The sequence below is a fragment of the Chiloscyllium plagiosum genome, unplaced genomic scaffold (assembly GCF_037043375.1).
Source record: "Chiloscyllium plagiosum isolate Xiang-an unplaced genomic scaffold, Cpla_swu_hap1 HiC_scaffold_7, whole genome shotgun sequence".
In the NCBI taxonomy this organism is placed as follows: Eukaryota; Metazoa; Chordata; class Chondrichthyes; order Orectolobiformes; family Hemiscylliidae; genus Chiloscyllium; species Chiloscyllium plagiosum.
Genome location: NW_028270145.1, coordinates 7,314,783 through 7,340,196, shown reverse-complemented (window position 1 = coordinate 7,340,196; position 25,414 = coordinate 7,314,783). Strand labels below are relative to the sequence as shown.

The 25,414-nt window shown below is 39.9% G+C and overlaps 1 protein-coding gene across 3 annotated transcripts in view; it reads left to right on the top strand.

Moving 5' to 3' along the window:
* pgap1 (post-GPI attachment to proteins inositol deacylase 1) overlaps positions 1-23,484 on the top strand; it is a 155,808-nt gene extending 132,324 nt beyond the window's left edge. For all 3 annotated transcript variants that reach the window (XM_043692909.2, XM_043692908.2, XM_087988693.1), the window contains 4 exons: positions 4,524-4,574; positions 12,086-12,321; positions 12,987-13,091; positions 17,880-23,484. In XM_043692909.2, the coding sequence (XP_043548844.2) occupies positions 4,524-4,574; positions 12,086-12,321; positions 12,987-13,091; positions 17,880-18,018 (531 nt within the window). In that variant the 3' untranslated portion in view covers positions 18,019-23,484. The remainder of the gene's footprint in view (positions 1-4,523; positions 4,575-12,085; positions 12,322-12,986; positions 13,092-17,879) is intronic.
* The last annotated feature ends 1,930 nt before the right edge of the window (positions 23,485-25,414 follow it).

The window sequence follows — 25,414 nt, the reverse complement described above, 5'->3', positions numbered from 1 at the left end:
CGGCTTTCTTGGCTGTGGAGCTGGTGTTGAGGGACCAGGTGAGATTTTCTGCCAGGTGGACGCCAAGAAATTTGGTGCTCTTCACAATCTCCACAGGGGAACAGTCAATGTCCAGTGGAGAATGGTCGTTCCATGCCCTCCTGAAGTCAACAACCATCTTTTTTGTTTTGTCCACGTTCAGAGACAGTTTGTTGGCTCTGCACCAGCCCGTTAGCTGCTGCACCTCCTCTGTGTATGCTGACTAGTCGTTCCTGCTAATGAGACCCACTACAGTTGTGTCATCAGTAAACTTGATGATGTGATTCAACCTTTGCATTGCTGCACGGTCATGTGCATGGGAGGTCATTAATGAATATGTTGCTTCAGAATTTACTATTGAGAAGGACCTTGATGTTTCTGTTGACAGCGTGAAACAGACTGATATGCTAGAACAGGTTGATGTTAGGAAGGAGGATGTGCTGAAAAGGATAGATAAATCCCCTGGGCCCAACGGGATATAGCCTAGGTTACTACAGGATTACTGCGCCTTTGGCGATGATCTTTGCATCTTCACTGTCCACTGAAGTAGTGCCAGATGATTGGAGGATGACAAATGTTATTTACTTGTTCAAGAAAGGGAATAGGGATAATCCTGGGAATTACAGACTGGTTAGTTTTATATCTGTAGTATGCAAAGTATTGAAGAGGATTCTGAGAGACAGAATTTATGGAAGACCATAGTTTGATTAGAGATAGCCAGCATGGATTTGTGAGAGGCAGCTCATGCCTCACAAACCTTACTGAATTCTTTGAGGATGTGACAAAACACATTGATGAATCTTAGACCAGTGGATGGGGTGAACATGGATTTTAGCAAGGCGTCTAATAAGGCTCCCCATGGTAGGCTCATTCAGAAAGTAAGGAGGCATGGGATACAGGGAATCCTGTCTGTCTGGATACAGAATAGGCTGGCCCATAGAAGACAGAGAGTGGTGGTAAAGGAAAGTATTCAGTCTGGAGCTCAGTGACCAGTGGGGTTTCGCAGGGGTTGGTTCTGGGAGCTCTGCTCTCTGTGATCTTTATAAATGACATGGCTGAGGAAGTGAAAGGGTGGGTTAGTAAGTTGCTGATGACACGAAAGTTGGTGGAGTTGTGGATAATGTGGAGGGCTGTTGTAGGTTGCAATGAGACATTGACAGGCTGCAGAACTGGGCTGATAAGTGGCAGATGGAGTTCAACCTGGAAAAAGTGTGAAGTGATTCACTTTGGAAGGTTGAAATTGAATACAGAATAGAGAGTTAAAGGCAGGATTCTTGGCAGTGTGGAGGAACAGAGAGATCTTAGGGTCCGTGTCCATAGGTCCCTCAAAGTTGCCACCCAGGTTGGTAGGGTTCTTAAGAAGGCATATGGTGTGTTGACTTTCATTAGCAGGGGGATTGAGTTTAAGAGCTGTAACGTCATGCTGCAGCTCTGTAGAATCCTGATTAAACCGCACTTGGAATATTGTGTTCAGTTCTGGTCGCCTCATTATAGGATGTGAAAGGTTTAGAGAGGGTGCAGAGATTTACCATGATGCTGCCTGGACTGGAGGTCATGTCGTGGGAAAAAGGTTGAAGGAGCTAGGGCTATTCTCATTGGGGTGAAGAAGGATGAGAGGTGACTTGATAGAGGTGTACAAGATGTTGAGAAGATAGAGTGGATAGCCAGAGACTTTTTTCCATGGCAGAAATGTCAATCACAAGGGGACATAATTTTAAGGTGATTGGAGAAAGGTTTAGGGTAGATTCTTTACTCAGAGAGTGGAGGGTGCTTGGAATGCACTGCCAGCGGTGGTAGTAGACTCGGATACATTAGGGACATTTAAGAGACTCTTGGATGGGCGCATGGAAATTAGTACAATGAAAGGTATGTAGGTTAGTTTGATCTCTAAGTAGATTAGAAGGCCGGCACATTATTGAGGGCCGAACGGTCTGTATTGTGCTGTATTCTTCCATGTTCTGTGTTCTCTCTGCTGTTTCAAAGTGCTGAATTTGCCTAGTGGAGAAAGTGAGGTCTGCAGATGCTGGAGATCAAAGTTGAAACTTTATTGCTGGAACAGCACAGCAGGTCAGGCAGCATCCAGGGAACAGGAGATTCGACGTTTCGGGCACAGGCCGACGTTTCGGGCACAGGCCCATTCCTGAAGAAGGGCCTGTGCCCGAAACGTCGAATCTCCTGTTCCCTGGATGCTGCCTGACCTGCTGTGCTGTTCCAGCAATAAAGTTTGAATTTGCCTAGTCCCAAACAAAATGCGAAATGGCACTAGAGTTGGGAAAATATGGCAAGATCAGAAAAATGTGATTCTTGAAGTCAAGAAAAAGGTCCGTGAATCATGTTAGTGAGTGGTGAGAGAACAATTGCATGCGTTCATATGTCATTATTACTTATTCTCACCAAATTTAAATGCAGTTTACAATTCTCCCACATGGTGGAAATAAACCAGACGATGTTAGTTCCCAACGTGAAAGTCAGAGCAGGTCCAGCTCACTGTTTGCTCGTCCAGACTTCCATCACCAACAGCCTGCAACATATCAAGGCATGTTGCTTGGGCACTGACCACCTGCATCCCCATCCACAAAGGTTAGCATTGCAACAGCTTCCCCACATCATTATGGCACATCTCCAACTCAGTGACAATAGTTATCCAATTTGATGCTGGAGTTTGGAGTACACAGATATCTTTCATTAAAATATTGCTGCCAAACAGTTTCAGCCAAATGGCCATGTCTCACAGTCTAACGGGAATAATTCTTGTTCGAGTTCAAGGGGACTGTCATGAGTCAAGGGATCCTGCCATAGCCAATCAAGTGCAGTACCTAACTTCAATCAAGGTGCTTGGACCAGATCAGTCAGCTGGTCTGGGGAGTTGGTCTCAATTCTGCAGGTCCAGTACAAACAGAATTAGTGGTCGTCGCTTCTTAGAGATGTACAGCACGGAACCAAGCCCTTCAGTCCAACTCGTCCATGCTGACTAGATATCCTAGATAAATCTAGTCCGATTTGCCAGCACTTGGCCCATATCCCTCTAACCCCTTCCTATTCATACACTCATCCAAATGCCTTTTAAATGTTGTAATTGTACCAGCCTCCCCCATTTCCTCTGGCAGTTCATTCCACACATACACTACCCTCTGTGTGAGAAAGTTGCCTCTTAGATCCCTTTCAATCTTTCCCCTCTCACCTTAAACTTATGCTCTCCAGTTTTGGACACTATACCCCCAATTTTGGTGTCAACTGTAAACTTACCATACCTCCCATGTTCACATCCAAATCATTTATATAAATGTATGTTAGGTAGGGAGCTGCTCATCAATCCTTCAAGGCTGGTCAGTCATTGGTCAAGGTTGCCCTTTCCATTCATTTAAGGATGGACCATGGTTAGTCCTGAACAAGGACGAGATGTTATCCTATCCTATGTTAGGAAAAGGGCAGCATCAGTGTTTTTAATATAGTCTGGTATTAAAGATGGGCAGCCTGAGTAATTTGATTCTTGTCGTTAGAGTTACCCTGGCAGTCAGTCAGACAGGTGATGCATAAGATGGTAATACACTAATGGATTTGAGTTTCTATATGCAATGCATCGATACTTCTGCCACTTATGTGTCCTTAGAACCTTTCTTGTTGCCCTCCCACGGTTAGACTTTGAAGGACTATTCATGGCTAACAGCTTGGTAGAAAGCTGAGATTTAAGTATTGATTTATGAATCCCAGAGGGGCCTATTCTACGAGAGTGGTGCCAAAGAGGTGTGATGCATAATGATGTAATCAGTGTTAAAATGTGAGAGAGAACTCACGGAGAGAAACTCTGCATGAAACTCCCTAAAATTGACAGCCAAACCTCAGTGAAATTCAGCCCTAGGATTCTGGAGGTTTAATAAATGATCAAGTTTTGCAACTTCTCATTTAATAGTTTTTGTTATTTTTGCCTTTAAAAAACCAGAGCTTCTGGAGGAAAATTTGCTCTTCCTTAGTTCTTTTGCCTTTTTTTGAGTGCTTCAATTTCTGTGTGCAGTAATGCTGCTACACTGCTTTAGACAATTGTGAGAACCCTCCCAGGAATAGAATACTCAAGTAGAAGAGAAAAATTCAACCTATAAAGGGCACAATTTAAAGAAATCCCTGCACATCTCCAGTTACTTTAGTCAACATTTTCTTTCAGCCAGTGCCACTCAGTATTTGGTCACGTCTCATTATTGTTCACAGGTTGTTGCTACAAGATTTCTGTGATGTATGTGAACTTGATGGTTATTGCATTCCAAAAATAGCACTTTGAGTAAAACCTTTGAAATGTTTAAATATAATGCATATATAAATGACAATTTTATTTGCATTTTGTTTTATGATTAGTCACAATCATTGACATACATTTAAAACTGTACGTTTAAGATTTTTAATTTGTATTTTACATGAAGCAATTTTACATTATTATTGTATCGACTATTTATAGATAGCAAAATTTTAGTTATAACTCAGACATTAAATATTTAACTTGTATTTTACCCTAGGTCCTAAGCCTGCAAGCTTCAGTACGCACAATGAAAAACATTCTTAATTTGGTATGACCAGATTTTATTTTTGGTATTTTATTTGTGTTAATGTATAGTTTGTAAGCTTTGCCTTTATCTGGCGTGATTTAATCATTTTCTGATGAAAAATGAATGTCTGATCAGGGTCTCTGATATTTTTCTTTAATGTTTTGACAGGGAAATAAGGATATTCCATTTTCCACTAGCTGATATGTCAGTAGTATGTCAGTTAGGAGTGAGATGAGGAGAAATTTCTTTACTCAGAGTTTTTAGAATTTGAAATGAACTGCCTGGGAGAATGGTGGAGATGGATTCCATAGGAGGTTTCAAAACAGAGCTGGATATATATTTGAAAGTGATGAATTTAGAGGGCTATGGAGATAGCGTGGAGAATGGGACTAGCTTGGTAGTTCATTCGGGAGCCAGTACGTACACAGTGGGCCAACCTCTGTATTGTAATATTCTAAAAGCTATAAGCAAATTTGTAGCGGAAAAAGCATCAGCAGCAGCTTTTATTACATAGAGTCATAGAGATATACAGCATGGAAACAGACCATTCAGTCCAACCCGTCCATGCCGACCAGATATCCCAACGCAATCTAGTCCCACCTGCCAGCACCCGGCCCATATCCCTGCAAACCCTTCCTATTCATATACCCATCCAAATGCCTCTTAAATGTTGCAATTGTACCAGCCTTCACCACATCCTCTGGCAGCTCATTCCATACACGCACCACTCTCTGCGTGAAAAGGTTGCCCCTTAAATCTCTTTTATATCTTTCCCCTCTCACCCTAAACCTATGCCCTCTAGTTCTAGACTCCCCGACCCCAGGGAAAAGACTTTGCCTATTTATTCTATCCATGCCCCTCATAATTTTGTAAACCTTTATAAGGTCACCCCTCAGCCTCCGCGCTCCAGGGAAAATAGCCCCAGCCTGTTCAGCCTCTCCCTGTAGCTCAGATCCTCCAACCCTGGCAACATCCTTGTAAATCTTTTCTGAACCCTTTCAAGTTTCACAACATCTTTCCGATAGGAAGGAGACCAGAATTGCATGCAATATTCCAACAGTGGCCTAACCAATGTCCTGTACAGCCACAACATGACCTCCCAACTCCTGTACTCAATACTCTGACCAATAAAGGAAAGCATACCAAACGCCTTCTTCACTATCCTATCTACCTGCAACTTCACTTTCAAGGAGCTATGAACCTGCACTCCAAGGTCTCTTTGTTCAGCAACACTCCCTAAGACCTTACCATTAAGTGTAGAAGTCCTGCTAAGATTTGCTTTCCCAAAATGCAGCACCTCGCATTTATCTGAACTAAACTCCATCTACCACTTCTCAGCCCATTGGCCCATCTGGTCCAGATCCTGTTGTAATCTGAGATAACCCTCTTCGCTGTCCACTACACCTCAAATTTTGGTGTCATCTGCAAACTTACTAACTGTACCTCTTATGCTCGCATCCAAATCATTTATGTAAATGACAAAAAGTAGAGGGCCCAGCACTGATCCTTGTGGCACTCCACTGGTCACAGGCCTCCAGTCTGAAAAACAACCCTCCACCACCACCCTCTGTCTTCTACCTTTGAACCAGTTCTGTATCCAAATGGCTAGTTCTCCCTGTATTCCATGAGATCTAACCTTGCTAATCGGTCTCCCATGGGGAACCTTGTCAAACGCCTTACTGAAGTCCATATAGATCACATCTACTGCTCTGCCCTCATCAATCTTCTTTGTTACTTTTTCAAAAAACTCAATCAAGTTTGTGAGACATGATTTCCCACGCACAAATCCATGTTGACTATCCTAAATCAGTCATTGCCTTTCCAAATACATGTAAATCCTGTCCCTCAGAATTCCCTCCAACAACTTGCCCACCACCGAGGTCAGGCTCACCGGTCCATAGTTCCCTGGCTTTTCTTTACCACTTTTCTTAAACAGTGTCACCATGTTTTCCAATCTCCAGTCTTCCGGCACCTCACCTGTGACTATTGGTGATACAAATATCTCAGCAAGAGGCCCAACAATCACTTCTCTAGCTTCCCACAGAGTTCTAGGGTACACCTGATCAGCTCCTGGGGATTTATCCACTTTTAACCATTTCAAGACATCCAGCACTTCCTCCTCTGTAATCTGGACATTTTGCAAGATGTCACATCTATTTCCCTACAGTCTATATCTTCCATATCCTTTTCCACAGTAAATACTGATGCAAAATATTCATTTAGTATCTCCCCCATTTTCTGTGGCTCCACAGAAACGCTGAAACTTTATTGCTGGAACAGCACAGCAGGTCAGGCAGCATCCAGGGAACAGGAGATTCGACGTTTCGGGCACAGGCCCTTCTTCAGGAATGAGCAGAGAGTGTTCAGCAGGAGAAGATAAAAGGTAGGGAGGAGGTACTTGGAGGAGGGGCGTTGGAAATGTGATAGGTGGAAAGAGGTCAAGGTGAGGGTGATAGGTCGGAGTAGGATGGAGGCGGAGAGGTCAAGAAGAAGACTGCAGGTCAGGAAGGTGGTGCCGGGCTGGAGGGATTTGGCTGAGACAAGGTGGGGGGAGGGGGGATGAAGAAACTGGTGAAGTCCAAGTCCAACCCTCCAACCACAGGGGATGAACTTGGACTTCACCAGTTTCTTCATCCCCCCTCCCCCAACCTTGTCTCAGCCGAATCCCTCCAGCCCGGCACCACCTTCCTGACCTGCAGTCTTCTTCTTGACCTCTCCGCCTCCATCCTACTCCGACCTATCACCCTCACCTTGACCTCTTTCCACCTATCACATTTCCAACGCCCCTCCTCCAAGTCCCTCCTCCCTACCTTTTATCTTCTCCTGCTGAACACTCTCTGCTCATTCCTGAAGAAGGGCCTGTGCCCGAAACGTCGAATCTCCTGTTCCCTGGATGCTGCTTGACCTGCTGTGCTGTTCCAGCAATAAAGTTTCAACTTTGATCTCCAGCATCTGCAGACCTCACTTTCTCCACACAAACGCTGCCTTGCTGATCTTTGAGGGTCCCCATTCTCTCCCTAGTTACCTTTTTGTCCTTGATATATTTGTAAAAACCCTTTGGATTCTCCTTAATTCTATTTGCCAAAGCTATCTCATGTCCCCGTTTTGCCCTCCTGATTTCTCTCTTAAGTATACTCCTTTTTTTAATACTCTTCTGAGGATTCACTCAATTTATCCTGTCAGTGTCAGATACAGTCACATAGATGGGTTAACTCCAGGAAGGGTGAGAGAGGTCGGCACTAAGGGCAGGAGTCTTTTGTGGATATACCCATTTCAAACAGGTATGCTGTTTTGGAAAATGTAGGGGTGATGGATTCTCAGGGGGACGTAGCACGAACAGCCAAGTTTCTGGTAAGGTGATTCCAGATGTGAAATAAGAATGAAGGCAAATTAGCAGTGCAGCTACTATTGAAATCCTGTTAATGTTGTTTTGTTGTTTTGTTTACGGTGAAACATTTAACTATGCGTTGATTCACACATGGTCAAGGAATCATTGCTTTCTAAACATATAAGAGTAAGGTTAGACCAGGTATGCATCCTGCTCACATAGCATTTTGGTTAGCACATTTGACACTAGTGTGCCTGTAAAGTTCAGTGGGTATCAATCCTCCCATCCAGATGGTTTGATACCTATCCTATTTCCACCACCTCAGGAATTAAGTTCAGGATGATAGGCTAGAAGTCTACCTTTCTAGAGGCAGGTTTGGCTTGAACAAAATGTCTTAAGGTAAACAGCATTATCTTCACATTGATTAATATTCTGTCCTGTGCTAAGTAAATTAATATAGTACACCAGAGAATTTGACATATCTTTCTAGGAGTTGAGGATAATAGACAATAATTTATCCATTCAAACAATTTATCTTTTAAAAGCTACATAAAACTTACATTAAATTAAGCTACTTGCCAGTAACATTTGTGCAAAGCGTGTTTGTTAAAACAAGTTCTAGTAACCCCAACTAGTTGCAGCAATAGAATAGTGCAGTGTCCTTTTATTTCTAGAAGCTGAGTTTGAATCCAGCCTAATGGGAAGCAAAGCCGCTTTAATCAGCTGTAAGATCTTGTATAAAATGAATTTGGGAAGTATTGACCCAAACTCCTACAGGCACTATCCAAGAACAAAAATCTGCCTATATGTTGGCACAAATTGGCATTAAATTAGCAGCACTACTCAGAATTGTCAAAAAGGTGACTGCCATGAGAAAAAGAATGGCGTGGGTGAGATGTTGTTTTGAAATTGAATTTTAAGGCCTGAATTTTCCAGTGCTATATATATCTGTACTGTCATTGGTTACCATAAGTTGAAAATAAAATTTGATTTTTAAGCAGAGCCACTGGTTTTGTTGAACATAAAATTTCTCAAGAATCTTCCATGGAAATTTTGAATTTTTGGCTTGCATTTACAAGCTTTAGCTTCAACAATTATATTTTTAACAGTCAAATCGATAAATCTCACAACCTGTTTTTTTACGGTAGTGATATTGTTGAAGTATTATTAATTACAGTAGGCATGAGTTGGCAAAATGCAGTAGCCGTTATAGTCTCAGAAGACCATAGGGCTGCTCTCACATTAGAGAGAGAAAGAGAGAGAGAGAGAGACTACTGGTGGTGAGTTGAACCTGAGGGTCACCACGGCAACTTCAACCTATGTGGGAATTGAACCCAGCTAACACGAGAGAGTGGACAAATATGGTAAAGTGTATTGATGTGTTGCTTGTACTCCCATTTCATAATAAAGAGCTGAAGTCTCCCTCCAAGGCCCCCAGCAATTCTCTTTTTTTAAGTCTTTGATTACAACTAGGCACCCAGAAGCTGGCGCATCACAAGTGAGGAGGAATACAAAATAGTCATGATTAGAAGAAATAGTCCTGAAAAGAACAACTTGAAATTCGTCAATACATAATTCTGCAAAAAATGACGGAAATGGAGAGACCTGATAGAAGCTGACAAATTTAAAGGAGGCAGTTTTCACCTTCGCTCCTTGTTGTTAAACAAGCAGAGTGGATCACCCTCCTTTTGCAGAACTTACTTGATCTTCATTTTCACTGAATGAAAATGAAAATCAGGCAGGATATACAACGGTTAGGTGATTTCCTCCATTAGTGTACCTTCCAAATGAAGGTGAAATTTGTCAACTTTGTCCCATCCCCTAACGTGTGTCAAAACTTTTCTTACAATCCCGATTACATGCAACTAATTTTCATTCCCTATTCTTTATGTGACTGAGAACAGTAGTGTATTTCATTTCCATACCTGTCAAATTTTGCACCTTCTCTAGTAGGTACATCCACATACTGAATCAGAAAATTGTCTTGTACACACTTATGAAATTCCTCTCCATCTAAAACTTTAACACTATGGCAGTCCCAGTCGATGTTTGGAAAGTTAAAATCCCCTACCATAACTACCCTATTATTCTTACAGATAGCTGAGATCTCCTTACAAGTTTGTTTCTCAATTTCCCTCTGACTATTGGGGGGTCTATAATACAATCCCAATAAGGTGATCATCCCTTTCTTATTTCTCAGTTCCACCCAAATAACTTCCCTGGATGTATTTCCGGGAATATCCTCCCTCAGCACAGCTATGCCTTATCATAAATGCCACTCTCCCTCCTCTCTTGCCTCCCTTTCTATCCTTCCTGTAGCATTTGTATCTTGGAACATTAAGCTGCCAGTCCTGTCCAACCCTGAGCCATCTTTTCGTAATTGCTATGATATCCCAGTCCCATGTTCCTAACCATGCCCTGAGTTCATCTGCCTTCCCTGTTAGGCCCCTTGCATTGAAATAAATTTAGGGAGAAGGAGGTGATGATTAGTTTATATTGGATGGTGCAAAGTTGTCATTAGAGTTTTGATGGCAATCATGAAGCAAAGTTTAAACTCTATTCCATTCTTCTTGTTAAAAGAAAATTTGTGCAAGCCTAGGCCCTGCAAGGAATATTCATTGGGCACAAATTCAGAAGTAAATAACTAGAAATAGTTTCGGTGGTCACTGACAATTTTTAATTTGTAAGGTAGATATCGTGACAAGAACAGATGCCTCGCCAGTTTGTTCTTGTGTCTATGACAAATGGGCCTTTATGAAATTACAGTTGCATCAAATAAATGTAAAGTATCATTTTTGAAAGGAGATATTATTCACTGCAAACTTTCTTTAAAGGATAATTTTGTGGGGAATGTTTGATCTCACTCCCTCCAACCATGTAACATATTTCTAATTTAAAAGCAAGACAACACAATATTTCATGCACTTAGGCTGGGAATTTCCCCTCCCGAGAGGTGGCAGAAAGGGCAAATAATCTGTTGGGTGGCACCGGAGAGGTACCTACCCCACTTACCAACACCTCGGAAATTCAGTTCTGTGTAGAAGACCATAAGACCATTCGGCCCCAGAACCTGGACCACCATTCATTGAGATTGTGGCTGATCTGTGACCTTATTCCTTATACCTGCCTTTGTTTAACAAAATTCTATCTATCTCTGATTTAAAACTAAGACTGATCCTGCATCTGATGCCATTTATGGAACAGAGTTCAAAACCAGAGGTCTATCTTTTTAACCTGTCACCAACTGAGGCCCTTAAGTGGTCAGTTAACAAATACCTAAGGGCCTCATCCTTCAGCCAATTTGTTCAACTGTAATCCTTCCCCACCCCAGGGGATAATTACTGGTACAAATGGGGTGGTCGGGGTGGCCAGTAAAATTTACCTCTTCGTCTTTGCCTCTGCTCCCCACTATCTCCATTCAAATAAGCACTACCAGCAGTTCCTGGTTTTGCTGTACAGTTATTAGCCTGAAGGTTGTGTGCAATGGCAGCATTTCTACCTGTGAAGTAGGAGGCCTGGGTTCAAGTTCGATCTGCTCTACAAATGTGTCATAACATCTCTGAGCAGGTTGATTAGAAAATACCTACAGTTATCAGCCTGAACCTCAAAAGGAGTGCTGCTGCTATCAGTTGCCAGCCTTTGGCCACCAGCTTCAGGTGGGGCAGAGGATCATTGTCCCAAGAAGTGATTCCCTGAGAAGGCCCATGTGATCATGTAAGTGTCTGGTTGGCATTTATTTGTTTGGCTTTCTCATTGATGGGTGTTATCTCACTCATAAAGATGCCCATCCCACACGTTAATTAAAAATTAAAAATGCCAACCTTAGCCCTTAGAAGCAGGACTTTGATGTACTTTTAGTAGCAGTGCAGTATGTAATTAGAGAAAACATCAAATGTGCTGATTACATAGTTAACTGCCAAAGATGGAAGATCACCAGATCAAACTGGGTTGTCACCCACAACCTACCATCATCTAATAATTCTAACATGTTACTAGCCTTTTTATTCTTTTTTGTTTGCTACTCAGAATTCATCTTTAGTTGTATACAATAACTCATAAATATTGAATAACAATTCTAACTTCTCAGCAACTAACCATTGATCATTGCTTATGTTTAGCATTTTTGTTATATTTCCTTGTATAATATTTCTGGCTTTTTTTTTTAACAGACATTTAACACATGAATGTTCCTTCTAATTTGCAGGCACCAAAACAGGAAATTATAAAGAAAGGTGCATTTGCTTGTAGTGCAAAAGGAGGAGACAAGTCTGGAACAAAAGAGCCAGAACAACGGAGTCCAGACAACAATAAATTGCTGTCAGTTTCAGATGTAGATGATGCAGTGGATACTCTTCAGATTCATACTACAATTCTACATTTATTGAATTGGGTTATTCTATTTAGTGCACCTTCATTTATTTACTGGTTTAAAAATCTCAGGTAAGATCGTTTTGCTCACAATTTGAATAACCACTGAATCTTTCTTGTTACAAAGTTAGTCAGCATTTGGGATTAATATCTATTGAATTTATTGTATCACCACCATTACATTAACCATGTATTACTGTGAAATTACTGCCCACTATTTTTGTCAATCATCAACACTCACGTCCAATCTGACACTAAAATATGGAGTTAGATTTTTTTTAAATTTGACTGCCAGTCATTCATGTGTCAATATTTTATCATACGAGAGGATTTTACTCAAATTATTGCACCTATCATCTGTACACTATCATCATTGTGCATCAATGCCATGCAATTCTTACTTTAGCAAACTCATTTTGTGTTAAGAAACAAATTTGGCATATTTTTGAAGCAGCAAAATGACAATAAAAGGAAGAACCTGCAGAAACCTACATTTGTGATGTCCATGTCTGCTCCCTTTATAACTTAACGTGTCTCTTTACCTGCTATTAACAACAGTTAAACATTATTTCCCACAAAAGTTTCCTTGTAAAAGCAATTATGTGGCTAAGGTAGAAAATACAATCTGATTGCTTATTCCTCTTTTATGTGCAGTGGATTTATTGGTTTGATTTGTCAGTTTTTTTTCCTTTGAGTTCTCATATATTAGTAATGTAATATTTTGTTCCATTAAACAGGTATTCTAGAAGACTTGATCCTGACCCCTGTGGTTCTGTTGCAATTATCCTTGTGTTCTCGATGGGACTTCTCATTAATTCACATTCAACTTCAGTTAAGAGAAGGTAATTTTATGCTAGTCCTGCATTTCTATATCTTGGTGAGTTTTATACTGATCTTTCCATGGGTTCCTGCTGTTCATTAAATATATTGATGGAGGATAACAACCCCTGGGTAACTCTTCAAAAATGTGAATGTATTAAATTTGACAGCTTGGCAGTGATATAGGAGTGTAGTAACATCTATCTAACAGTCGTTTAGCAAGAGTCATTAATAACGACAACACTATTGTAGTTATCCCCTTTGTATATAATTTGTGTCTGAGACTAAATTTCTCAGTGTAATATAGCAGTAAAGAAGTGAGAGATTTAATGATGTGGATGTTGTAATTTTTACCAGTTAGCTCCACAATTAAAAGTGTAGTTGTGAACATGAAAGGTCATTTTTCATTTTTTCCCGAAAAAGTGCTTAAGATTATCTTCCAAGAATATTGCAAAAGAATTTGATCAGAGCCAAAATTGGGCAAGATTTAAAATTAGGCTAACTATGCAATAATGCAGTGCAATGACTCTCAAACTGTTTCAATTGACGTAACCCTCTACAACTGGATTAATAATCATAGGTCACCCCTTCTAAATTATAATAATATAATAATCTTAATATGAAAGTGCTGCATGAAATACTTTTGGGAAAACAGGTGTTACTTGAAGCTCACTTCAAAGTCTGTAATCCTTGGCAGGAGCTTGCAGAGGGTAGAACACAGTGGAAGTACGAGAGCAGCAGTACTGGTATAAGGGCAGCACAAAATAAGCAAACCACATTTGTGGCTTTTGCTCACTTGCTTACTCTTCACCTCAGTATTCTGAGTGTTCACCCATTTTGCTACCTAAAAGGGTGGCCCTATATCATGGACCACTTGAAAGGTTTCAGGGTTCCTTTTGATAGTCACTATTTTATGTTCATTCTGAAGCACTTATGCAAATAGCATCATGTTCAAATACTGCATCCCAACACTATCCCAAGATGATTGCAACTCATTTTAGGGATGCAAAATAAAATAACTGATCATTAAAAAGCATTTTGAAGCAAGTAAAAACAGTGTTATTTCAGCACATTTATTTATTTTGCAGTTTGCCATCAAAATCTGACTTGTAATAGAGTTTCTTTTTTAAAGTAGAGGACATTTTTGCTATATGAATCTTTGATCTGGGCCATTCATAAATAGGAAAATATTATTCAGATCAAGATGATGAAAAGGTTTTGGGGACTACAGAGAGTCATCAGTCACTGCAGAATACCTACCCTTTGACCCTGTTTTTTGAGCCACTATGGTTAAGCAGCTTGTCCTTTGAAGGTTTTGGTCAATGATGAATCTTCTCAATATTGATTGTGAAGTATTTGGCAATGGTAATTCAGTTGAACGTTAAGGCGAAGTGGGGAGACTGTCTTTTGGAGATTGTCATCATCTGGCATTTGTGTGGCACATACATTACTCGTTAGTTATCAACCCAAAGCTAGATCTTGTCCAGGTCTTGCTGAATACCGACACAGACTGCATTATCTTCAGGAGTTATGAATTGAACTGAAGATTGTTAAGCCCTGAATGTCCTGAAAAACAGTAGTCCTCTTTGCACTTGGCCAATTGCTGCTTTGACATCAAGGGCAGTCACTCCCGCCTCATTTCAGTTCTGAAATTAAGCTCTTTTTAATGTATGTTTGAACAAAGGCTCTGATGAGGTCTTGAGCCGCAAACCCAAACTGAGCATCAGTGGCTAAATTATTTGTGAGGGTATGTGCCACTTGATTACAACAGCTTCCATCACTTTGATGCTTGAAAGCAGACTAAAGGGGCAGAATTTAGGAGCAGTAATTGGTGGGATCCTGCGCTACTCGGAGCTAAGACTTGGAGTCAGGCCTCTCATTGAATTAAGGCTCCTATAGGATGAAAATCCTATGCCTGAGAGCTAGTGACCAGTTCATCGATGGCAGAATCACTTGGTTCTACATAAGACATGATGCTTCCACGGTTTAACATAAATGTAGTCCTGTATTATAGCTTCACCAGATTGGCACCTGCTCCTGTTCCATGTTTGTTTTCTTTCACTGATCATTAAATCAGGGTTTTATTCCTCGTTGGATGTTAAAGGGAGAATCTGGGATATCCTGGGTGTTGCAAAGTGGAGGAATAATATTCTGCTGCTGATAACCCACAGTACTTCATAGATATCCATTTCTGAGGTGCTGATTTTTTTTGTTTTCCCTCATATTGTATTGCTCACCACCACACAGACTGGTAACTGCTTGCTCAGGACTTAGCTCTTTCAGTCAGTGCTGGTGCTATTGAGCCATTGAAGACTTCCAGTTTGCCTTTGCTACCTTTAATGCATATTCTAATTGATATTCAACATGAGTAAAGATTCATCAGGTGAGGCAGCAAGGTAAGTACGAGGTAATCAACAGGAAAACTCCCTTGCCCATGTTTGATCTGATGCCTTGTGCCTCGACAGGTCCAAAGTCAATGTTGAAATCTTCCAAGGTTGCTCCCTACCAGGTATACACCATTGTAATATCATTTCTGGATCAATCCTGAGTATGACAGGACTGAAAATATAGTTCTGAATTTTTTTATTCACTCGTGTGATGAAGGCATCACTGACTGGCCAGCATTTATTGCCTGTCTTCAGTTGTCCTTGAGAAGGTGGTGGTGAGCTGTTTTTGAACTGCTGCAGTTCATGTACTGTAGATAGACCCACAATGCCCTTGGAGAGGGAATTCCAGGATTTTGACTGAGCAACACTGAACTAACAGTGATATATTTTCAAGTCAGGATGGTGACTTGCAGGGGAACATGTAGGTAGAGGTGTTCCAAAATGTATCTGTCCTTTTTCTTATAGATGGAAGTGATCCTGGGTTTGGAAGGTGCTGTCTAAGGATCTTTGGTGAATTTCTGCATTCCATTTGTAGATAATACGCACAGCTGGTACAGAATGTCAGTGGTGAAGGGAGTGGATGCTTGTGGATGTGGTGCCAATCATGTGGGCTGCTTTAGCCTGGATGGTGTCCAGCTTCTTGAGTATTGTTGGAGCTGCACCCATCCAGGCAAGTAGGGAGTATTCCATCACATTCTTGACTTGTACCTTGTAGATGGTGAATATGTTTTGGGGAGTTGGGAGGTGAGTTACTCACAGCAGTATTCCTAGCCTCTGAGCTGCTTTTATAGCCACTGTGTTTAAATGGTGAGTCCAGTTGAGTTTCTGGTCAATGGTAACCACAAGAATGTTGACAGTGAGAGATTCAGTGATGGTACCACCATTGAATGTCATGGGGTTGTGTTGAGGTTGTCTCTTATTGGAGATGGTCATTGTCTGGCATGTGTTGTGCGAATGTTACTTGCCACTTGGCAGGGCAAGCCTGGATATTGTCCAGGTGAAAGTGAGTACTGCAGATGCTGGAAATCAGAGTCAAGATTAGAGTGGTGCTGAAAAAGCACAGCAAGTTAGGCAGCATCCGAGGAGCAGGAAAATTGACATTTTGGGCAAAGGCCCTCCACCAGCCATTCCTGATGAAGGAGTCTTGAGTGATGCTGAACATTGTGCAATCATCAGTGAACATCCCCACTTGTGGCCTAATGATGGAGAGAAGGTGATTAATGAAGGAACTGAAGATGGTTGGGTCTAGGAGACTACCCTGAGGAACTCCCACAGAGATGTCCTGGAGCTGAAATGATTGACCTCCAACAGCCACAACCACCTTTCTACATGCCAGGTATGATTCCAAACAGCAGAGAGTTTGCTCCTAGTGTACATTGATTGCAGTTTTGCTAGGCTTCCTTGATGCCACACTCAGACAAATACAACTTTGTCTTGGGCTATCCTCTGAAATTCATCTCTTTTGTCCATGTTTAAACCAAGGCTGTAATGAGGTCTGGAGCTGAATGGCCCTGGCAGGACGCACAGCACTGTTGATGACACCTTCCATCTCTTTACTGATGATCAAGAGTGGCATGATGGGTTGGTAATTGGTCAGGTTGCATTTGCCCTGCTTTTTTGTGTACAGGACATACCTGAGTAATTTTCCACAGTCAAAAGTGAAGTGTCCTAACTTATTTGCAATGCTACCTCACTTTAGTCATTGTGGATTAATCCAATAAAATCAAGTCCTGTAATCCGTAATTGCACTTCATAATTCGACACAGTAAGGTGTTATATATACAATGCTAGTCACAATTTTTGACTATGCGAACAGATGCGCAATATGTAATAATAATGATACAGGGAGCTGGCACTTGAATTCAAAGACTCCATGCAGTCTAACTGAATGGCTAGAACGGGAACATCTGCAAATAGTTTTCAACCTACATTTAATCAGGAAGATGTGGAGCGGGGCATTGTTGGTCAGAGAAATATTGTTGGAAAAACTACCCAGGCATCGATTCTTCATATATTCAGTGCTGTTTGAGGGCTTTGAGCAGAACTGAGTAACCTTCCATGTGAATGGACAACGAGGTTGTGAGTCTTTGGAACTTCTTGCCACAGAGAGCTGTGCATAGGTAAGGCTGAGATAGATTCTTAATTGGTAGGGGAATCAAGGGTTATAGAAAAATGCAGAAAAGTGAATATGATTAATGGTGGATCAGTTGTGATCTCACTGAATGGTGGAGCAGGCTTGAAGGGCCAAATGGCTGATTCCTGCTCCTATTTCTTACGTTCTTATCAGACTGTGGGTCAACCTCCATTGTTCTTTCAGCCACAGTCTGTACTTGGCAGACATTTCTAAAAACACGATTGATTTAAATGCACAATATGTGATGTTTAATTCTCTCCATAACTAATTTGTTTTTCCTTTCATGTTAGCAAGCTCCTGAAACACACAGCAAGACTGCAGCTCCTCTTAGCCATTGCCGCGGCAGCCTTCGGATTGGAACACTTGTACAGGGTTCCTTATTTTGTTACATTCTCATTGGTTTTATATTCACTTGGTTGCCTGGTGTAAATGATTGTGTAACATGTTGACTTATCAACTTAATTCATCATACATACAGCTTCTCTCAATGTACATTTTGTAATTTTTCTTAAACATAATGGTGCTACATAATTGTACTTGGTTATTATTGGCATGCCTTCACTGAATAATTGCATAATGTAACTTGTTAGAACTTCCTAGATTTTGGAATATTTAAAAAGGTACTACTTTATGTACATTGTCAAATTTTAATTTTCTTGCTATAAATGAAAATCCAGAGTATTATGTCTTTTAAGTCTTCTTTAGCATGTTGCTTTGAATTAGATAACTTTCAAGGCACATTGCAGATTGTCTTGTGTGGGAACCTTTTTTAAACAGACCATTTCAGGGCTTTTATACATAATACCTTTGACCGTGTTCAGGCATCTCCAAAGAGACTTGAATATGATTTGGTTGCTGACAATAATTTCATCTTAAGAGGTCCCAGAAGTGATTATAAGTTTGTTTGGGATTCTCACTTTAACCACTCTGAGTGAAGGGAATTAAAGAGAACAAAAGCCTAAGACTGCAGATGCTTGAAATCTAAAATATAAACAGAAAATGCAGAGTTAGGTACCATCTGTGGAGAGAGAAATGTTTCAAGTTAATGACCTTTCATTAGCACTGGCAAAGATGATATATATAACAGGTTTTAGCAAGGTGTAGAGATAGGGAGCGTGAATGAAAATGATAAAATGGGAAGTCTGAAGAAGTTAAAAGTATGCAAGATTAACCATCAAATGGAATAATGGTGTAAGGCAAAAACATGATAATGGGTCAAGTGAAGAAACAAAAGATTGATCAAAAGAAATGGCAACAGCAGAATCATTAATAATTGCATTTCAAAAAAGAAGTAGTGGTTACAATCTGAAATACTTGAATGGAGTCTGGCAGACTATAAATTGTCTAAATTAAAGACTGCTGTTCTTCTAGCTTCCACAGATCTTCATTGTAACAGTTTGGGAAGCCAAGCTCAGAGTACAAGTGGGATGAAAACGTAAAATGGCAAGTGACCAGAAGTTCACTGTCACAATTGTTTCAATGGAGGTGTTCAACAAAGCAACCACCCAATCTACAGTTGGACTCCTCAATGCAGGGTATATCATGGTAATATCCTCACTTAAAATTGTGAATGCATTCCTAAAAATCATTAATTTAAGGGCCATGATATTTTGTAGTGTGGTTTCCCATAGGAATCAGTGGTAAAACCAGAGTTGAGTTCCTGTGGACATTAATTATTAGAACCATTGTACAAACAAATACACATTTTTGACTGAAATAACTCATTAAATAAATCATTAAATATTGAATAAATACCGTATTAATTGAAGGGAAAAAATGTACAGTTCACATGGGTTTTAAAATGTGCATTTCTGGTAACTCAGTGGGCAGCTTTTCTAATATTGCAACATATCTAAAATACAAAGTGGGTGGTATTTATGACCCCGTAAATTGCAATTATAGCTTAAACTGTAATTCCATAAAAATAATATTAGGGCTTCAGTTCCACAGTAAAAAACGAGATGGAAGAGCTAAACATGGTGCAAGTTATACATTTTGGATGAATTGTGCAAATTTTGTCTCATTTTCTGGTAGTGCCTTTTATTGTGCTCTGCTTTGTATCTGATGCTTAGCAGAAACCCAGGCGTGGGAAAATAAGGAAGCTGTGCATCTTCTCAGTGTCTTTTGCTACTCCCTGGTGCCTGCTGCTTTATGGCGCAGAGTTTCAGAGACGGTAGGGGAAGGGAACTGTGAAACCAAGACAGCATGGCCACAATGGTGCCAAGTGCCCAAACTGCTTGGAGGCACCGCCATTCTCACCTATGCTGCTCCTCCCAATCCCAATCCCAATACACTCTGCTATCCAAGATCAGAGTAACTGGACTGAACCAGGAATGGCCTGAATATGCTAACTCTTGCCTACCACTAAAAAGGAGAATATCTGGCCCATGGGCTATATGCTGATCCGTAATAACAATGCAAGCACTGAAGCACAATATCAGCATTGATGCACAACATGTACAATCAAATATTATGGAAATGAAAACAACAACACAAAAACAGGCCCCCATAGAATAATGTACTTTAAAAACAAAATTATGTTCAGCATGGAAACTAAAAGTAATGGCTTTGTTTTAAATTAAAGTAAGTATGAATTTGTGAATGTTTCACCAGAATGGTTTGTTTGGGGGCAATAACAAAGGAAGTAAAATTACTTTTGATGTACTCCTGGTGCTTGCACAGGAAGCTGAAATGGGAAGGGGATGACTGTATGATTGTCATCATTGAAGCTTGAAGAATAGCACTTTGTTTCTATTCAGTATGTAAAAATCATAGAATCGTAGAGATGTACAGCACAGAAACAGACCCTTCGATCCAATTCATCCATGCCGACCAGATATCCCAACCCAATCTAGTCCTGGCCCATATCCCTCCAAACCCTTCTTATTCATATACCCAGATGCCTTTTAAATGTTGCAATTGTACTAAACTCTACCACTTCCTCTGGCAGCTCATTCCATACCCGTACCACTCTCTGCGTGAAAAAGTTGCCCTTTAGGTTTCTTTTATATCTTTCCCCTCTCATCCTAAACCTATGCCCTTGAGTTCTGGACTCCGTCACCCCAGGGAAAAGAGTCTGTATATTTATCCTATCCATGCCCCTCTTGATTTTATAAACCTCTATAAGGTGACCCCTCAACCTCCGATGCTCCAGGGAAAACGGCCCCAGCCTATTCAGCCTCTCCGTATAGCTCAAATCCTCCAACCCTGGCAACATCCTTGTAAATCTTTAGTCCTCAGTTTCAGTTCAGCGATTTCTCATTGTTTAATTTCGGCAGAGGTTTGTTGTTGGTTCCATTGTTGCCATTTATTGCTCCTCTGGAACCATGTTTTGTTTTTTGTCTTTTACCTTGCAGCATTATCCTTTTTATTAGTTAATCTCTCCTCACTCCCACTCTATCACAGAGCTTCCCTTTTGTCTACCTTACTCCTTTCCCTGTGTCAGTACCCCCTTAAAGCCTGTAATGTCTCTAACTTTTGACAGTTCTGATGAAAGGTCATTGATCTGAAATGTTAACTTTTTCTGCCCAGATGCTGTCTGAGCTGCTTTCTGGAGAATCTCAATTGCAGGCTACAGTTTAGCTGTGATGATAATCTAACTAAGCCCACAACTTCAACTCCTTTCTTGTAATGTTAATCTACTTTGTAGCTCAGCCTCCTAATGGTGCATTATATATTAGAAAAATATGGTGGGACCCTTTTAGATATGAGCAAAGGTGGGGAGGAAATTCTGTAAACTAAAAAGTATCTTTACTTGACAGAGGAAAATAGCAAAAGCCAAATATTAATAAAGGAATCATAAGGCTTTAAAATGATGCCATGAGATTCTAGTGTGCAAAAATGTGAAATGTTCTTCTGAAATTCTTCGTTCATTATTTTAGCATTATGTTAAACATTTTAATGCATTCACTAAAATAAGAGAAATAGAGAATGTAATAGTACTGTATTTAGATTTTAAATGCCTTCACCCAGTGACATAAATCTAGGACTTCAGTATCCTAAAACTGGAGTCATGACTTGGACTGGGGTGTACAAAGTTAAAAATCACACAACACCAGGTTATAGTCTAAATGGTTTATTTGGAACCATCTGATGAAGGAGCAGTGCTCCAAAAGCCAGTGCTTCCAACTAAACCTGTTGGACTATAACCTGGTGTTGTGTGATTTTTAACTAAAACTGGAGAATATTGTTGGAGAGTTTTAGTTAGTTTGGACATCAGTTGAATCACAAAATTGGAAGATTTTCTCCATATCCAAAACTAACAGGTACTTTGTGCACAATAAAGCCAAGCTAGCCAGATAGAGTTTGACTGATATTTACTGTTTTGGAGGGCAAAATTCTAAAGAAAAATATTGATGTACATAAAAATATCAAAATTTGACATACTTCTGATGATCTGTTTGAAAGTTTTATTATTAATTGAATGATTTAGTGTATTATGTTAACTCAATTTAAAAGAAAATGTTTTTTAGCGGTTCGGATTTCCATGCTTTCTTGAGAGTGTTGAGTTATTTATTTGCCCCTGGTGGCAAGGATGTACAGTAGCCTATTCCCTGATTCCATTCATCCTTCTCAGTAAATATTTAGAGACTGTGAGAGGCATGGAATTACACCCTCTTCCTCTCTTCTACAGTATTGTCTCTAACCATATAATCACGTGCAATTAACAGTTAAAATTCAGCTATTTGGGGAAATTATATAGTGTCAAAAGCTGTAGATATATTAAAACAATAAAACCAATGAACAATGTTAATATCAGGCAACAAAGTGTCACATGACATAGCATGCACATTTCATAATACTGCAGATATTTACATTGCAAAAGACATCTAAAAATGGAATTCATTGAAGTTCCTGTTCCCTGAAAGTTGGACTGGGAAATTTCACTTAACTCATGGTTTCATCAAGCTGAGTCAGTTGTGCTCTATTTACAGCTCTAATTATGTTTGGGAACTTTTTATGCTGAGAATCTCAGGTTGTTCAGCAAGTCCAATAACTCCATGCTACATGATAGTATCCTAACTAGTATGCCATTAGTGCCACCCTCTATTTTCTCTTGTGATTTTTTTTCAAAATAGACTGAATACGTTCCACAAGGAGAAAGTGAGGACTGAAGATGGTGGGGATCAGAGTCAAAAAGTGGCACTAAAAAGGTATAGCAGGTCAGGCAGCATCCGAGGAGCAGTAGAGTTGACGTTTCAGGCATGATGAAGGGCTTCTGCCCGAAACATCGACTTTCCTGCTTCTTAGATGCCGCCTGACCTGCTGTGCTTTTCCAGTGCCACAATTTTTGAATATGTACCACTGCCTAAAAAATGTGGTGACATTCCTAAAAAAGACAGTTCCTAGAAAAACAGGCAAAAGTACATTATGAAAGTTTTGAACTTTAATTGCACAACTTGTTTAGAAAATGGCAGCTTTATTTTTAGATGAAATAAAGTCATTGACACATGAATTTCTATCTATTTTGCTCCAATAGCCAGTCAGGAGAAAATAGTGACCTTGTTGTTACAACCTGCAGCTAACGCTTGCACCTAAGTTATCAACCAACTGGCCAAGCATTTGCAGGTTTAAAAGTTAGTGCTTCAGTTTGTATGCTTTGACCTTAATATCACTGTTGTGACTTACTAAGGTACAGATTTGCAATGGAACTGCTTTCCTGTGCTTTGATAATTTGAAAAGGATATTTGTGAAACTAGTGATGCAAAACATTTTTGTAATCTAGTGATGTAAAACTGTTAATTTTGGAATAAAGTTGTATCAGTAATGTTTGCAAGGTTTATACAGTCTGATGATGTACAGTTTCTAACTGTGAAATAGTGTGTGAACAATCAGTTGTAGTATTAGTATATACTTAATTTTTAAGAATTAAACCTAATTTGAAAATATCAGCTACTGAGGTGTGTTTTGTACCTTTACATTTGACTTGCAAATTAGAAGATGTTTCAATAGTATATCATTTCATGAAAAATGTCAATTATTTGGATTTCTTTTGTAGCATATCCATTAAGCTAGTAGGGTTAACTATGACTTTGCTCAGCAGGTCCAAACACTGAGTCAACTGAATGTAGATACTATGATGCAACAAGTACACAAACACACAAGGAAGTACATTTTGTCCATCTTTTTCCTCATGAATTAATTTCTTGGCTGTTAAACAAAAATGATAACCTTTTGCTCGTGGTCAACAGTGAAAGGTCTGCACCCCCTAGCAGCTTGCAAAGATTTAGAGTATCAGTTTCACCTAATGTAACTTTCAATCTGGCGCCATCTATAGGGAACTTGTGGCATCCAGCAACAGCAAGTGAGCTAGGAGGCTGAGTAACCAATCAGATTAAAGAATTTTACAGCAAACCAGAATGCAAAAACATGGAGTATTTTTTTAAAACGTGACAAACATACAAATAAGGAACAGGAGTGGGTCAGCCACTCAAGTCTGGTCTGCATTTAATAAGATCATAGTTGATCTGATTGTAACCTCCAATCCATATTCCCACTTATCTCTGATATCCTTTCAACCCCTACTTGCAAAAGGTCTATCTACTTCTTTCTTAAAAATATTCATCTACTCTACTTCACTGCCTAAACAGGAAGGGAGTTCCAAAGATGATACTCAAGGGAAAACAAAAATCATCTACCCCTTATTTTTAAAGCAGTGAACGAGTTCTAGATTCTCCCATAAGAGAAAACATCTCCTCCACAGCTACCCAAGTCAAGTTGTGTATTATTCTACTAAACTGCAGCAGACAGGTCCAGTCTATATTACCTTTCCTTATAAAAAAAAAAGCCATCCTTTCCAGGAATTAGCCTGGAAAACTACTGGAACTTCTAATGCTTGCCATGCATTTACAACCTTCCTTAAATAAGGCAATACAATATTCCAGATGTGATTTCACCAGTGCTCAGTAAAACTGTAGCATAACGTCCCTTTTTTTATTCCATTCTCTGAGTGATAATGGATCATTTATTCATTTTTCTATTTATTTGCTGCATCTGCATACCAGCCTTTTGCAATTCATGCACTGGGACATGTATCTTGGAACTCAGATCTGTCATCATTTAGATAATCTTTTAAATTGCTCCTACAAGAAAAACTGTATAATTTTACATTTTCCCATATTGTACTTCATGTGCCCATTCACTTAACTCATCAGTATCTTTTTGTAATCTCTATATTTTTTTTTGGAATTTATTTTCCTACATATCTTTGTGTCATCAGCAATTTTGGCAACATACTTTCCTTCTCTTCATGCAATCACCTGGCTGAAGGAATTCTGCCTCATCTCTAAAGTTCGAAATGACTGTCCCTTCACTTGGAGACTGTGCTCTCAGAACCTAGTATCACCTACTAGCAGGAACAAATTCTCCATGCCCAGTCTATCCAGGTCTCTCAATACTCTGTAAGTTTCAGACAAATTCCCCCTCCCCTTACCCCATTCTCCTAAATTCCATCGAGTACAGACCTAGGGTATTCAACCGCTCCTCATACGACAACACCTTCATTCCTGGGATCATTAATTGATCTTATTCAAGATATTAGGCATAGTATAGACAGTTCTCTGGAATGTTCAACAACCTGCTATTCTAAGAAGCCATCCAAACAATTTGAACTCTTCATTTTAAATATCTTTTGGCCATCTGACTTTTCCAACCTATATGTAGATTACAATCTCCCATGATTTACACTATGCCTTTCTAACAAGCTCCCATTATTTCTTCCTTTATGCTGCACTCTCTGGGGTCATGGGGGCTATACACCATTTCCACAAATTTCTTATCTTGTCTCTACCCAAACTAGTCCTGTATCCAAGTATCATGAACATAG